This window comes from Leucoraja erinacea, chromosome 39, assembly GCF_028641065.1.
Source record: "Leucoraja erinacea ecotype New England chromosome 39, Leri_hhj_1, whole genome shotgun sequence".
In the NCBI taxonomy this organism is placed as follows: domain Eukaryota; kingdom Metazoa; phylum Chordata; class Chondrichthyes; order Rajiformes; family Rajidae; genus Leucoraja; species Leucoraja erinaceus.
Window position 1 is genome coordinate 5,073,172 of NC_073415.1, and position 15,857 is coordinate 5,089,028.

A 15,857-nucleotide genomic window follows, 5' to 3' on the forward strand; every position below is an offset into this window, starting at 1 on the left:
ACGTTACTGTTTCATTTGAGTTTCTTCTTTATGGGTTTCATCTGCTCATCTCTCAATTATTAACAGCAGGTGGAAACAAGAGGTAAAATTACTTATTCAAATCTATTAAAAAGCCTTTTTTATTCCACTAAATATCGCTGTATTTTTATTTCTTATGGTATTAGTGCCCAAGGGTGGGAGTTTAATCTGCCGGTATATTGCATGAACTGTTTGATATTAAACATTAACTGGACATTTAAGGGCTCAGAGTAGAGTAATTAGAAAACAATCTCTTGTCGTGATAAAGCAAACTCGTTGTGTGGAAAGGCGATTCTTATTTTACTTGTGTTTTTTCCAGTTTCTCTTTGTCTCCTTCAGGCACTGGCTTTCTCGTTTGCAGGTCTTAAGGTTGGGACCAGTCCTTTATGTATGCATTCTTCACAATGGAGCCCTAGACTGAGAATATCTACAGATTTACATCATGGAGAGCAATGCAACTGGGTCTGCTCTTGACCTTGCCCTCAGTCCTGTCGCATACCATAAGAAATCAAGATCGGAAATCCTAACAAGATTTATTTTAGTCTCCTCCTTTGCCCCAACAGGTTGTCCCATCACTTGTAGTTCTCCCACTTGGTTCCTGGCTGAAACCAGCTACCTCAACACAGAAACCATCCCTGGCCAGTACCTCAGAGTCATTTTCTTTACTTACTCAGCCAACAGGAAAAGCCCACATTGAACCTACAATTCGCTTCAATGCAGATTTATGCACTGGAATCCACATCATCTCATGGTGCATTTATCCATTAAGATTGGATGGTGTGAGCTGTACTTGAATTCAAAAGGGTTTTAATACCCTGTAGTTGAATTCAAAAGGGTTTTAATAAGAGGGTAGAATTATAAGCTTATGTAAGCACAGGTTCATTAGGATAAGGAGAATGCTCCCTGCCACACATAATTATGCACTTTGGGAGGACGATGGATAAATATTTGATAAATGTCATTTATAAAGGTAGATGAGCAGATGATTGGGACTGGTTTAAATGTTGATAATTTGGCATGGGCTTAATGGCTGGTCTATGCACCAAATATCTTAGCTCAGCATGTACAGAACAAACTCCAGTCTTTACAATTGGGACCGTTGTACATTAATTTGATAGCTGCATAATGAAGCGACTGGAGTCACATTAAGAAGTTGATTTGTGTCCTGGTCTCTTCCCTGCAGCTGCAGACACTTGCTGCGAATTATGTGGCCACTACTTTGAAAACCGGAAAGCTTTAGCCAGCCATGCCAGAGCCCATCTCAGACAGTTCGGGGTGACTGAATGGCACATCAACGGCTCACCGATAGACACCCTGAGGGAATGGATCCGCCAGAAGCCCAACATTAGCCCCGGTACCTCTGTGAACTGTGTGCAGGATCGCCCCCTTCCAAAGCCCATCAGAAACAATATCAAATCAATAGTTAAGGAGTTGCCAGGGGAGCTGTGTTCATTACCAGGGGGTAAGACAGTGAAGTTGGAACCGGTGCAGCCCAAAACAGTAGAGTTGGGCTTCCCAACCTCACCGGTGCAGAAGAATCCAGAGACAGACAAAATGCCTCCGAACGAGTGCTACACTCCCACTGATCTGAGCCAAAGCAACATAACTGAATGCACCCCAAGCTCCTCCATGCCATCCGAGGACGAGGAGCCCCATCCAAAGAAAAAGAGAAGTAAGTTTGTGTTCGGTGTTTAAGCGAACATGTTCATAGAATTATAAAAACGAAAAAGAAAAATTGGTCACTTGTTTCTGTGCAGCGTTCTCATCTTAAAGGCGTAGGTTGGAACTCCAAATAAAGACAGGCTAACTGTCAGATTTCACCTACCACTTTAAGAGCCAGTTCCTGTGAAGCCCTTTTAGCTAAAAAAAAAACTAAGGACTTCTTTACATTTTAATAATGTTTTGTTCTTCTGTAATTTTGGTGCAGAAGACTAGTTATGCAGATACCTAACCCTCACTAACAATGTCCTGGACCTTGTAACACCATATTGATAGCATCTGACTATTTAGAAGCTGTTAGTTCAGTTGCCTTAGCCGCTGAATGATGTATCACTGTTGGATGGGGGAGAGGTTGAAAGTTTACCCAATATTTATAACGTCTCTTCTAAGTTACAGAAATATTTCCGTACTAAAATCCTAGATAAGCTAGTACATTGGCAATCGTTTAAAAACTCCTGAGAAGGTGGACCCATGCACTTCTAACAGCAAATTTAGTGAGATTTTCTGTTTGTTTGATATTTTCCGGTATACCTATTTAAAATGAAGGACACCCATTGTAAACCAATATCCCATAATCCACATGAATGCGACGCATTTTATTTTGTAATATTGAAGCAACTACCATTTTCAGTCTCCAATTCTTGTTTCCTAATTTGCGCTCAGTATTTGAGCACTACTGACAAGGCTAGCATTTATTACTCATTGCTGATTTTTCTTAACTGGTGGTTATTCATCCTTGTGAACTGTTGCAAATGGCCTGTTGAATGAGCTCTGTGTTTGCTGCACTTGCATGTTTACTGCAAGTGCAGTGTAGCTCTGACTATTAAAATAAAAGTCTTTGAAGTTATTATACCAGGACCACAGTCTTCCCTTTTTTAGCTTTCTGTCATGGCTCTATTTTTGCCTTGCTACAGATTAATGAATGTAGAACAGAACAGCCCATCGGCCCACAGCAGTCTCGACTCTGATCTGCACATTATCCGTATCTCCCCATTCCCTGCCTGAGGAGACTGATATTTCACCAACTGCTTGCAAATTTCAGCAGTGTTCAGAATAAAAGGCCATTTGACCCATTTCGTTTCAGCAGTCAAAATGGCTTTCAACTATCATGTTCTCAAATCATCATTTCCCCTTTTTAAAAAAAATATTAAATTAAAATATAAAATAAAATCTGGAATTTGATTTTGTATTGTCCTCTTTAGCAATTTGTTGAGCACTCATCAGTTGCATTATTTTTACACGGCAATCATGCTGGAGAACTGCAAAACATTGAATTCTCAACATTGAAGCTTTGTCATAACTGTAGTTAATGAAAGCCAGAGCATCAGGAGGAAACTCATACGGACGCACGGAGAACGTGCATATATGCACAGACAGCACCCTAGGTCAGAATCATCAAAAGATCATAAGTGATAGGAATAGAATTAGGCCATTCGGCCATTCAATCATGGCCGATCTATCTCTCCCTCCTAACCACATTCTCGTGCCTTCTCCCAACACAGTGCACATCATAGGGATGAATACATGTAATTACCCCCAGTCATTGCTTCGTTAATTTTACTCGGGATAATTCACAAGTGAATGTTCTGCACTGGGAAATAGGCAAGTGATGAAAAAACGTGGAAGGAATAAGCTATCACTTTTATAAGGACCAACGCATTTGTAAGGACTGGGTGGCACAGTGGCGCAACTGTAGAGGTGATGCCTTAGAACGCTAACATTGCCAGACACCCAGGTTCAATCCTGCCTACGTGTATTTGTCTGTACCGAGTTTGTAAGTTCTCCCTGTGACCTGCTTGGGTTTTCTTCGAGATCTTCGATTTCCTCCCACACTCGGTGGGCCGAAGGGCCTGTTTCCACGCTGTATCTCGAAACTAAACTAAACTAAAGCCAGATATTAGCTAGAGTGTGTGACTGCAGTTGGGTACTTGAGGAAGAACATCTTACTTCATTACGTAGCCCTGATTACATGTATTGACAGGCTTGGCAAGCGGTGTTGCTGTTGCATTGCTCTTGTGAGAGGCACACCATTGCCCCTCGAAGTGGAGCAGACTTTTGAAAGGACAAAATTTATAAATGATCAAAATATACTGGCCATGTTGTGACATCCACAATGTTGGTAGTGTTATTAGTTTACAGACCAGGAAATTTGTCCTTTTATTTGGGTTTAGTTGCAGTGATATGTTAGGGTTTAGTCACAATACATATGACATCCATGGTGTTGGCAGCAATTTTAGCTGCTTGCACATAAAGATAGATATTTTAGCAAAGTGTAGATGAGCTGATGTAATAGATACTAATTCCCATTTTTTTCCTTTTCATTCCACTTACAAGTACTTGTCTGATTTTTGTGTAGATAGCCCTTCCTTTAATCAATGTGTTGAAGTGCACTTGCCACAGTTTTACCTGTTCATTAAATCAGTCAACATCATTTTGTGATTTTGTATTTCTGTTTGCACTACTTACTATTCCATTAACGTAGTTAACAAACTTGGATGTTTGGTTCTCTAATATATTATCCCAATCATTAATTAGTGGAATTCCCAAGTAGAGCCTTTTAAAATTCCTCTCGTCACTTTCCATAAGACATAGGAGCAGAGAAAGGCCATTCATCCCATCGAACATGCTCCACCATTTGGTGATGGCTGATCTATTCCCCCCTCAAACCCCTTCTTCCCGTAACCTTTCACTTTGACTCCATGCCCACTATCCCTGCAGTCTGCCTTCCACCTTCAAATACAAGCATTATTTTAACTCGGTAGACTCTGAACTTTCTGGAACTTAGTCAAGAATAAATTAATGAACAACTCCATGTCACAATTTATCTCCTCGGTTTTTATTGTTGTCATTTAAAATGCCTTACTGATCGACCCTGGCTTATGTCTTTAATTTACCTAAATTTCTGCAAGTGCTTTGTGCTCAGTGCTGATATACATATTCTAATAACTTTCCCAAATTAGATGTCCATCTAAGCGCATTCTAAGTCCCCCACCATGTCTTTCATCACTTTGGATTGTGGTTAAGCTATTACTGGCTGATATTTATCTGGTACTTGTTCCAAGTGGTTGTTTCCACGTAGAGGGTGGGTAAATGTAACCAGCAGCCAGAAGAGAGTAGTTGAGGCAGGTATTATAACAATATTGAAAAGACATTTGGACACGTATGTGGATAGGAAATGCTTGGAGGACAGGTGGGACTAGTGGGGGGCATCTTGGTCAGAATGGGCAAGTTGGGCCAAAGGGTATGACTCTGTGACAGTATGGTTATTTTCCATATGATATGTTAGTTATTTATCCCCATGGAATGGATGGGAGTAACATTATAGATATTTCCTCATCGTGTTTCTAGCATAAACACAGATAGTTAGTTATTGCGAATAATGCTTCATGAGGAGATGCCTCTTTTTCCACCTTGCTGATTAAGGTTAGAAAGTTTGTCAAAGTGAGATGAATGGTTGAAGTGAACAGTGGAACACAGCAGAAGCTTTAATCTTTACTCCATGTGAAATTTGATTTTTTTTCTGGGTCTCTCGTTTTATGTAAAGCTAGCTTTAAACATTAAAAGTTCACGGTCGGTTAATATTCAGGTAAATCTTCAGCCCTCTGGTGTTGAAAATGTGGACTTTGCACTCAGGATTCAATAGACTTGTTCAGACTTTATCATTCTAAAATTGGATAGGAGTGAAGGAACAATAAAATAATAAGAGGAACCAGCTGCATCTGTTAATAGCAGCCAAAATGATTTATCAAACTCTTAAGCTGTACATGTTCAGAAGGTTCAGGTGTTGATGTCAGATTCATTGAAATAAACAACAATACTCATTTACTTGGTATTATGCAAGTATTTTTGCAGGCCTAAATTACTTTTGTTTGAGAGCACCCAGAGAAAATTCCTACTTTTCATTTTGGTTTCCAGTTCTGCCATAGATGCTTGGGAGATGATTGATCAAACAAAAAATCAGTATACATTTTTTTTTATCCCACACCAAACACTTCACTAAATTTGTTAAGTTCTATGAATTGTCAAAAGCTATGAAAGGTAATGGCAAACCTAGAAGTGAGGAATGGGAGATCATAATTAAGGCATTTTTAAATATTAAATATTCCAGCGGTATTTCTGACTTTTGAATTTCTAATTGTTTGACACTATCCATTGTAAAATAAACTTGAGGGATAAAACCCAGTAAACGTTTTAATTCATGCAAGTAAACGATTTTAAAAAAAGTACAAAAACTAATATTGCAAGGAAATCTACATTAAAAAGCTATTTAATTTAGTGCACATTCTCAAGTAAGATAAATAGTGACATGTGCTTCATTATAGGCTGGAAGGATAAAGGTTTTGACCCAAGAATGCATAAAAGTATCAAAAAATGTAATTCAAAATTTAAATTCATAAAAATATTTAAGTTCATAATAGAAGGTAAGCTAACCTCTACTTTTATAGTCAAAGACTCTTCATTTTGATTTGATGAAAGTTCACCATTTAATCTGGCTCTTTTTAGATCTATAACATGGTCAGCAGCATGGCCACAAATATTTATGTTGTGCAAGATTTATTTCCTTGAAGATTGGAGGGCTGCATGCTAGTTACTGATGATCGCAGATGCTCCAGAGATTTCTTTAGTGTTAGGCATTTTTTCTTGATTGCATGACTGTTTCAACAACACTGCATTTAATAACTCTATTAGTTTCTGCACTGAAGCTGTAATTTACCACGTCTCTGCAACCTGGAATTATCTCCAGCAAATTAACTCAAAACCCATACTTGAGATCAGTATCCTCATATCAACTTAAATGAAAGAAACTGGAATGTAGAGTTCTGTTTGCCTTCATTTTGGTTTGGGTAAACCTAATTATGTCTAATTCATGTTTAATACTTGGATTTATTCCTTCAGAAGATAGACTAGTGCAGCTTAGCTTTGTTGCAAATAACAAGGAATTTCTAAGATCCTGCGGCTCATTTTTTGTGTTTTATTTGGCATTCTAATAAGTTGCGAAATTTTATCTTGGAATTTTGCCTTCACAAAACCCCATTTTTATTGCAGTTGTTGGTGCATATGTTGCTTCATAATTTGAATCCTAATGGATTAAGACAACAATTGAGAAGTTTATAAAAGGAAATGCTCTTGTTAGAAGCCATTGTTTTCGGACCAAACTCTGTTCCCAAGGCATTGACTCCATTTTACTTCCTGGCAATAAGCGAAGGCCGTTTACACAACCTTGGTGTTGTACTTGAGCCTGAAATAAGCTTCTACCGCTGGTCAGCCCTTCATTATACTTTGAATTCTATAACTTTACCTGCATCACCCCTGCTGTAACTTTCATCCATCCTGTTTTTACATCTAGACACTTCTAAACTATTTCTGTTGTCGCCATTCTCCCATACCCTGCTACGCTTGTCTTAACTTGCCCTAGGGCCCACTGCTCGTTTGGCCGTTCTCTCAATGTTGTGGATTTTTAGTTACATTCTTATTTCAGGGGCAAATAAGAATGGGCAGTCAATGCCGGTGACGCAAGTGACATTCAACCTACTAATAAGTTTTATTTTTAAATGGGTCATAACATAACAAGACAAAGACTTAAAAGTTTGTGCCATTGTTTTAAATCATTCCACGTCCTTGTCTCATCCTCTTGCTTTAATTGCCTTTACTTCTAAAACTATGATGCCTGTACTTAAAGAAATTATATCCTTGTCTGTAATCTAGATTTCATCACTTGGAATTCTTTCTTTTTTTCTTCTTTCTATATGAAAAAGACAACAGGAAAAAAAAAGGAAGGAAAAAAAAAATTATCTTTCTATATCATTCAATTTCTCTCTCCTGCAAGATGTTTTAAAACTTACCTTTGCCCAAATTTTTGGTCTTCTGCCCTAATATTTCTTTAATTTGATGTCCAATCTTGAATCGTAATGATTTCCTGTGATTTCTTTACTTCGTAATGTTTGAATGCGTATATAGTCCTCGAATGAAAAAATAATCTACGGAATTGTTGACTAGATGGCACAATATTTAACTGATTACTCAGTACGTTGATAGACTAATTGCAAGTAGAATGTTGAAAAGCAAAATCATATAAATGCTGTGAATTTGAAATAGAAACATAAAATACTAGGGTTACTCAGAATATAACAAGACATAGACTTAAGGGGCTATCCCATTTGTGCGACCTAATTGGCGAGTTTAGAAGAGTTCGAAAAAATGCCATGTTGACGACCTCTTTCGACTATGTAGAAGACTAGCTACGACTAACTTCGGGAAAATTGGACACCGAATAGTGGAGAGTGAAACCTCCTTCGACCTCCCTTTGACTACCTTAGACTACCCTCGATTACCTACGACTAACTTGCTGACCTACTACGACTAAACCTACGAGTAAAAAAAGTATAGATTTTTTTCCATGGCGACCTTTTTTCACTAACTGAGGCCTCGAGTACGTGGAGACCACTCTCGAGCATGAAGGAGAGTTACGAAGACCTCCTCCGACCTCGTGTCGACCATGCTGCGAGTATGAGTCGAGGGCAAACTCACCAGAACTCACGGATTAGGTCGCCCGAGTGGGACATGCCCTTTAAATGTTTATGCCCTTGTTTTAAAATCATCCATGTACTTGTCTCGCCCTCTTTCTTTCATTGATTTAATAATAAAACTGTCGCATCTGTGGAGAGAAAAAGAGTTAATGCTTCCCTTCTGGTTGGCAACCTTCACCTTATTGACTTCTAATGTTTCCCCCTCTGGCTATTTAAATAAGTTCTGGTTTCCAACAGAAAATTCCAAGCGATGAAGTTCAGAGTTTGGAAGTAGGTGGAATTTATTAAAACTGCAATGACCTTTATTAATATAAAGCATGTGAATACTATTTGCAGTAATGCAGTGATTTCCTAGCAGCTTGTCAGCCAGTTGTTAGCAGTCCATAGGTGGAAGTGCAGAGTTGCTATCCTGACCAGTAGTTTCAGCTAATCAACAAGATGATTTCTGACATAATACAAATGTGATTGCTTCTCTCTGATCGCAAGTCCAGACACTGTGGCTCAAGTTACCGTTTATTAATGGCACCGGATGCTTGCTCACACTTTCCGATTCAGTCTGCTGCTTTTCCCTGTGGATCCATTAAGACCTGATGGAAGTACGTAAAATTATGATAGGGTAGACGAAAATGACACAGCCTAGAGGACATAGATTAAGTCCAGAAGGGCAAAGTTTAAACGTGTGCAGGGGGCTAGTTTTTCTTAAACAGAGGTAGATACAAAAGTGGTGTTTAAGAGGTTTTTAGATAGGGACATGGATATAGAGGGATGTGAATCACGTGCAAGCAGAGATTAGTTTAACTTGGTATCATGATCAGTATGGACATTATCGGTTAAATGGCTTGTTCCTGTGTGGTGCTGCTCAACATGCTATATGGTACACAAAAATGCTGGAGAAACTCAGCGGGTGCAGCAGCATCTAGGGAGCGAAGGAAATAGGCAACGTTTTGGGCCGAAACCCTTCTTCAGTCTGAAGAAGGGTTTCGGCCCGAAACGTTGCCTATTTCCTTCGCTCCATAGATGCTGCTGCACCCGCTGAATTTCTCCAGCACTTTTGTCTACCTTCGATTTTCCAGCATCTGCAGTTCCTTCTTAAACAACATGCTATATGTTTAGGAATTCGCCATTGAGGAAATGATTAATTCTTGTTTCAGGTGAACTGTTTCGAATGCAATTTCTCACCCAGAAAATAAGCTGTTGCCTTCTGCACTAAATATTCGGTCATCCTCCTCTTTGCTACTTACTTGTAATCGTTCATTACTCATGCTGCTTTTTTAGCAGTTTGTTTGTTTAAAATATCTTCATACCAAAATTAATATTACCTGGTCTAAAACATTCTTACTGGAACTGATTGGATAAGAGTGGCAAGAGTAGTTATTTTAATGTTTTAACAAATTTGCTACCACATTTGAGTTAGCAGCAATACTTTGTGTAAGCCCTCCCCACAAAATACAGCAAAACCGATCCTGTGGTCCTGGTTGTGAGCTGCAACTTTGCTTGTATATCAGTGGATTAGCTTTTAACTTTTTAATTGTATCGTTGCATTGATAGTCCCATCACTGAGAACATTTTTCCTCAGCAGATGCCTGAATTTGAACTGCACGGAATGGAGGTGAAGGGAGGGAACTTAGTGTATTCCAAAATACCTTTCAACAGTTTAGTTACTGCCTCCTACGATTTTAAATGAGAGCAAAAATTTGAAGCTGAAATTTGCCCTTGCTGGTATTGCTTTTAATCTGTCCATTAGAAAAGCTGGGAACTGCCCCAGAAGTTTAGACTATTTAAACCTATGCTACGAGGAAACATGATATCTCTTTAAATATTGAAACGAAGTAGAGATTTGAGGCAGTGCATCATAGCTGTGTTTATTCATGGCTTGCAAGGTTTTGCTCTGACATGTATCTATCTCAATGGGTGTTGCTTTTAAAATGGCTTGTATCTCATGTCAAGCACTGATCTTGAGATCTCCTTACCACAAACAGTCACTGGTTGTGATTTCAGTTGAGATTTCATTGAACCGCAGAATGTTCTGGTTGGGGTTTTTAAACTGGCCAAGAACATAGCCCAAATACTCTTTATGTTGGAGTTGAGAATCTGACTGGCTTCCAGATTGTTGTTGTGAATGCACAAAGGGGGTGTGCTAGACTTTAGTGGGTTACTATAGGGAAGAAGCTGTCAGTGAAAATCACGGTTTTAATTTTCACTTGCAAACACATGGCCCAAGTGTTTTCTCCCCGGCACCGTTTTACAGTTTTTAAACTATCAGAGCTTGTCAGAATCCATGGCTGGGTAAACAGAAATGTTTTTCAAGTAAATATTGGGAAGATTAAGGCCATGCTTCTGTTTCTTAGCTGTTGACTCCTTCCCTCTCCCGGAAATGTATCTGAAAGTGAACACGGCCATTTGCCACTTTGGTTTATTACATGACCCACAGTAGTGTTTCAAGCCATGTGCTGCCATTCCAGTACCTCTATTTCAACTCTGGTAATGTTGCTGTATGCTGCTGTAGTCTTATGCATCTGAAGTCTTATGACTGTTATCTCCAGACTCAACAATTCCAGTGCATGCTTGGCCCCTCTTTTTCAACTCGGCCCAAGCTTAAGGTGTCTGTACCCTTCTTCACATCGTCCCATTGAACTTGCTTACCCACTTGGCTCCCGTATTTTTAAATCCCTTCCAGGGCTTGACAAATCCTGGGAAAAATGCAAAATGCTGATGTAACTCAGTGGGTCGGGCAGCATCCTGTAGAACATGGCTAGGTGATGTTTTGGGTCAGGACCAGTCTTCAGACTCTTGACAAATCCCAATGGCCCTTTAACACCATATAGTCTTGGATCATTCAAGTGAAGACAGGAGATCACAGATTTGCCTCGCGTCTTTATACGGCCATCTCACCTCTTTCAGTCCAGATGAGTGGTCTCAACCTGAAATGCCACCATTCTATTTCCCTCCACAAATGCTGCCTGACACGCTGAGTTCCTCCAGCAGCCCATTTTCTCCTGCATTCCTCTTTATTCCCAAATGTAATTGCTGCACCATTTGAAGCTACACCTTCAACGCTGAGGCCCTAAATTCTGGAATTGCAAATCATTCAACTTTGCTTCAGGCTCTTGCCTGCACCGAGGCATTCCTTGCGTTCTGCCATTTGGATTGTCTTTTGGCTGTTGTCCTTTTCTTCTTGTGTAGGAATGAACTGCAGATGCTGGAGTAACTCAGCAGGTCAGGCAGCATCTCTGTTGAAAAGGAGTAGGTGATGTTTCGGGTCTGAACCCTTCTTCAGACTCCTTCACCTACTCCTTCTCTCCAGAGATGCTGCCTGACCCGCTGAGTTACTCCAGCATTTTGTGTCCTTTCTCCTTACTTAGCTTGGTATCATTTTTGTATTTGGTAACTCTCCTGTAAAATGCTTACGGATGTCTTTGCTACGTTAGAGGCACCATGTATGTTGAGGTCTATCCATTATGGAAATTCTGGGGGTAAAATGAGAATGTAATGGGACTTTTTGGTTGGGGCCTGACCAAAAGGTGCTGCACTAAGGTGGGCCATCTGTGGACAGGGTTGGGGGACTACTCTCTGTGTTGCCAAACTTGGGTGGGCGGGAGCTGTATGCAGTAATAGCTCATTCCAGCAGAGTGAATGGGTTTGTATCGTAGCTGAGAAACAATACTATTCCTTCTCCAGAGATTCTGCCTGTCCTGCTAAGTTACTCCAGCATTTTGTTGTGTCTTCGATTTAAACCAGCATCTGCAGTTCTTTCCAAAACAATACTAATTAACAGATATAGGCCCGTGTGCTAAATTATTGGAAAATATCCATGCATGCTGACATTATTAATCCTTTCTCCAGTTACGGGGTCTTTTCAATTTTCAAACCTTTCAGAATCCAGCACTTCATTAGAAGCGCTGGAATCTGAAAGGTTTGAAATCTGTTAATTTCTCAAATAATAAGACGAAGACTGGATCAAAATATTTGAATGTAAACCTTGTATCCAGATTTAATCTCGCAGTAATTTAAAAACGAAAAACGGTGCATTGAAGAACATTGATAAGTTGGAAGGAAATAATTGTTCAATAGAAAATGCTGATCGTTGAGTGGACTAAATGCTGATGGTTGAATGGGCTCTGGGGCTTCCTTTACTTTGCATCTTTTTCCCATTCCAAATATCTGGCATGATGCACGGATGAGGAATGAATGTGCGAGTCTGTGTGTGTGTGAGATGCGAGTGAAAGTGGAGCATTTTTCTGCTTTGCAGTCGTTGAGAACTCCCTAGTCAGAGAGGGTCTCGCCCGTGATGCAGAGTGCCCACTAGCTCTCTCTCCTTGCCTGCGTCCCAAGAGCAGCCCCAAGTGGTATGTGTTAATTTCTATTTCCATTTCACACACCATCCGCTAAAAGAAATCTGCAGACAATCATTGCTAAATTAATGAGCCTTTGAAGTGCTGTGGGCTCTTGTCCACTAGGAACTAGGCTGAGACCTGCCAGAACCTCAAATTAAATTAGGAATTAAACTGTGGAAGGCAGGGTGGTAACTGAATCTTAATTTCATTTTGGACAACAGAGCACCCAGTCAAGTTAGGAACCTGTGAGTATTGTGGAGTGACACTAACCACGGGTGTAGGCCTCTCCAACCATATGCGTGGCCATCTGAAATCTGGATTGAAAAGGAAGTTACCGAGTCTGTCTCAGTTTGAGGAACTCCACGAAAAGGCTGAACCTGCACTCACCGACACATGTGAGACCCTTTGGCTTTGTATAACTTAACCAAAAAAAAACTAAATGTGAACTTTGACAGTGCCGAAGAGAAAGCTTGTTAAATTGCAATTGCACTGTGAAAGGAAACTGTGTGTGATGATACATGCTGTAATCCAGACACGAAGTTGGTCCCCACTAATGAAGTTAAGCGTCTATTCCATGACGTGCTTGAGAATGCAAAGCCTAACCCTAGAAGTTCAGGGACTAGATGCAGCTTTTGCTTGCTTATGTATGTAAGTTTTTGTTTTAATTTGCACGTGAGTGGATTGTATTTATTGTGCCTTTTGTTCTTGCACTCTTTTTCTGTATAGAAACGGAGCCAAGGTGCTTAATTCATTGTAATGTGTAAGTAAGTTAATCCGGTATAAGATTGAAATCAAGCCCCGTTTGCATGCGGTTTGGTGACTCACCTCACAAGCGCAATTTTCAGATTCCAACGAATTCAGAGAAAGGTTGGTTAACAGTTAGGAGAGTAGAAGAAATGGATTGTACTGACTCCCTCTGTCCTTTTAAAGAGTGTAACTTTAAAGAATTCATTTGGCACTAAATCTGAACGTGTGTTGTGGGAACACCTTTCTGATAAATGGCATTACTGTTATACCTGCTTGATTCCTGGCACATGTGGAGTAATTGTCTGTCCTGTCCAGTAGAAGCAGTTAAACCCTCTAAATTACCACTTGCATTAACCAGAGTTTTTATTCTTTAAAAAAAAAGTAAATATTCTAATAATGTTACTTTTTTCCCCCATCCAAAACTCTACAATAGACACGACCATTCAGTATAGCTGAAATCTAATAACTTGATATGTTTCTGCACAATTAGATTGAATATAGCTTGCATTGGAATTGCAATTGGATTATTGTTCTAGTTAAATGATTTTCCCCCTGCACAATAGTCCCCACAGATGCTCGAATAATTTTGCCTTTTTTCATTTGGCCAGTGGTATGGGATCAGATATTTGTCAACATACTGTTCTTAATTAAATAGTGCCTAAGTGCCTTTTGTACTGGCAAATATTTAACCCTATAAACCACGGCATGGGAGTAATGTAGTGCTCGTTAAGCAGTGATCTTTGGAGGGTTTAAGTGTACAGGCAGGTTTACCACATCTGAAATTATTTTTGAAACTGTCTTCTGCATAAGGTTTAATGGATATAATGTGTATGTATTTCAATAAGATGATAAGCTAACGGTTTCTATTTCGTGTTCAGACAATGAGCGTAAGCAACAAAAGCCAGCGATATACACAGAGAACTTGTCACCGAAACGAGAGGAGGGGAAAGAGACAAAGACGTTCAGGTCAAAGTCAGAGGAACCCAAACCTCTCCGAGTCAGGCCTGTGATCTTTCCAGTCCTGAAACCTGAGCCGCTCTCACTGGTGAAGTTTATAGGAAACATCTATACTCTGAAATGCAGGTGAGTGCGCCGCCTTCACAGTGAAATGCATTTAACCATTGGTCCGTGAAATTTGGGCCTGGGTGAGTTTTGTTTTTTGCTCATCTCTAACTCTCAGAACATCCTTGAACATAATGGTGTTACAACAGGAATTCCAGGATGTTTAACCAGTGACACCTTTCTGCTGTGGTAATAGTGTTGCAGAACAACATTTTTGGGTGTGGATGAGTTGAGAGGCAGTTGCTGGGTGGGATGGTGTGATAACAATTCAGCCAAATCGTGAGTTGATTAGATTAACAGTGGCATCTTTCCTTCCCAAAAGGTTTTGTGATGTGGAGTTCCATGGGCCTCTCTCAATTCAGGAAGAATGGGTGAGACACCTTCAACGACACATCCTGGACGTGAACTTCCCGAAGGTGGAGGCTGTTCGCGAAGAGATCTCCACGTCTGCTGAGCCTGAGAAATAGGTTGAATCTGCTGCCTGTGTAGAAACCTGGGTAGATGGGGTCAGATCGACAAGCGCAGTCTCTCTCCAAGGCACATGCCATTATTTTTTATGTTCTAGTTTAGTGAAGTTTGGAAAGGTTCTTCTTTGCCTTTGAACGTTTAAGTCCCTGTGTAGTAATGAAAGTATCTGCCTTACGTGGGTTTCCTTATAGAGTAATTCTGCATTCACCTCATACAATTAGAATGTCGCGCAGAACAGCTTAGCCTTGATTAATGTTGTATAGTCTAGAAGCAGTCACGTGCCACAGTCCTGTCGAGGAGAGCCGCAGTGTCAAGAGGGCGCTGAAGTATGTGGCACTAATGTAGCCGGGGCCACAGCTTGCTCCAGATCCATTTGGCCGCCTGCCGTTAAACCCCCAGGCAAGGAATCCTGCATTAATTTGTGCCTTGGGAAAGACGGAAGGCAACACAAGGCAGATGGATGACAGTAACTTAGTCCATTTTTAATAACATACCACTTGTTAAATTGTTGTGAGTGAAGCTTAAATTTGACATGTCACAGATAAAGATAAACAAAAGGACTCCTCTGCAGGCTGCCCTCCTCCTGCTTGTTGCGTTGAGGCAGATACAGGCAGCCGTGACACAGAGGCGTGGACGTGGCCATTGCTGTGGTGAGTGAAAGAGGGCTGTGCTGGTTTAGATACAAAGCACAGGTCACCTGGAGGTCCAGAGGAGGGCAGCCTGGTCACCTGGTCCTGCCTGGCATGATGTCCAAGGCTGAGGTGCGTCCACTGGCATATCTGGGCCAGCCCGGGGGGGGGGGGGGGGGGGGGGGGGTGGGTTCACTTGCATTGCTGCCAGCCTCCAGTCCAAACGTGGGCAGTGGGTTCTCCAGCAGAGTGGACAGCAACTCCCTCCGGATCTGAAAGGGTGCTGTGTTACAATGGGCTCTTCAGATAGCAGAGTGCAGACAGCTATGTATACATCAATCCCTGCTCAAAGG

The 15,857-nt window shown here is 40.6% G+C and overlaps 1 protein-coding gene across 8 annotated transcripts in view; it reads left to right on the forward strand.

Moving 5' to 3' along the window:
* The window catches only part of LOC129714508 (uncharacterized), a 74,385-nt gene extending 58,798 nt beyond the window's left edge, over window positions 1-15,587 (forward strand). For 7 of the 8 annotated variants that reach the window (XM_055664162.1, XM_055664168.1, XM_055664169.1 and 4 more), the window contains 4 exons: window positions 1,202-1,690; window positions 12,820-12,993; window positions 14,224-14,428; window positions 14,730-15,587. In XM_055664162.1, coding sequence (XP_055520137.1) covers window positions 1,202-1,690; window positions 12,820-12,993; window positions 14,224-14,428; window positions 14,730-14,874 — 1,013 coding nt within the window. In that variant the 3' untranslated portion in view covers window positions 14,875-15,587. The remainder of the gene's footprint in view (window positions 1-1,201; window positions 1,691-12,819; window positions 12,994-14,223; window positions 14,429-14,729) is intronic. The other variant, XM_055664170.1, reaches the window with a different exon arrangement.
* The last annotated feature ends 270 nt before the right edge of the window (window positions 15,588-15,857 follow it).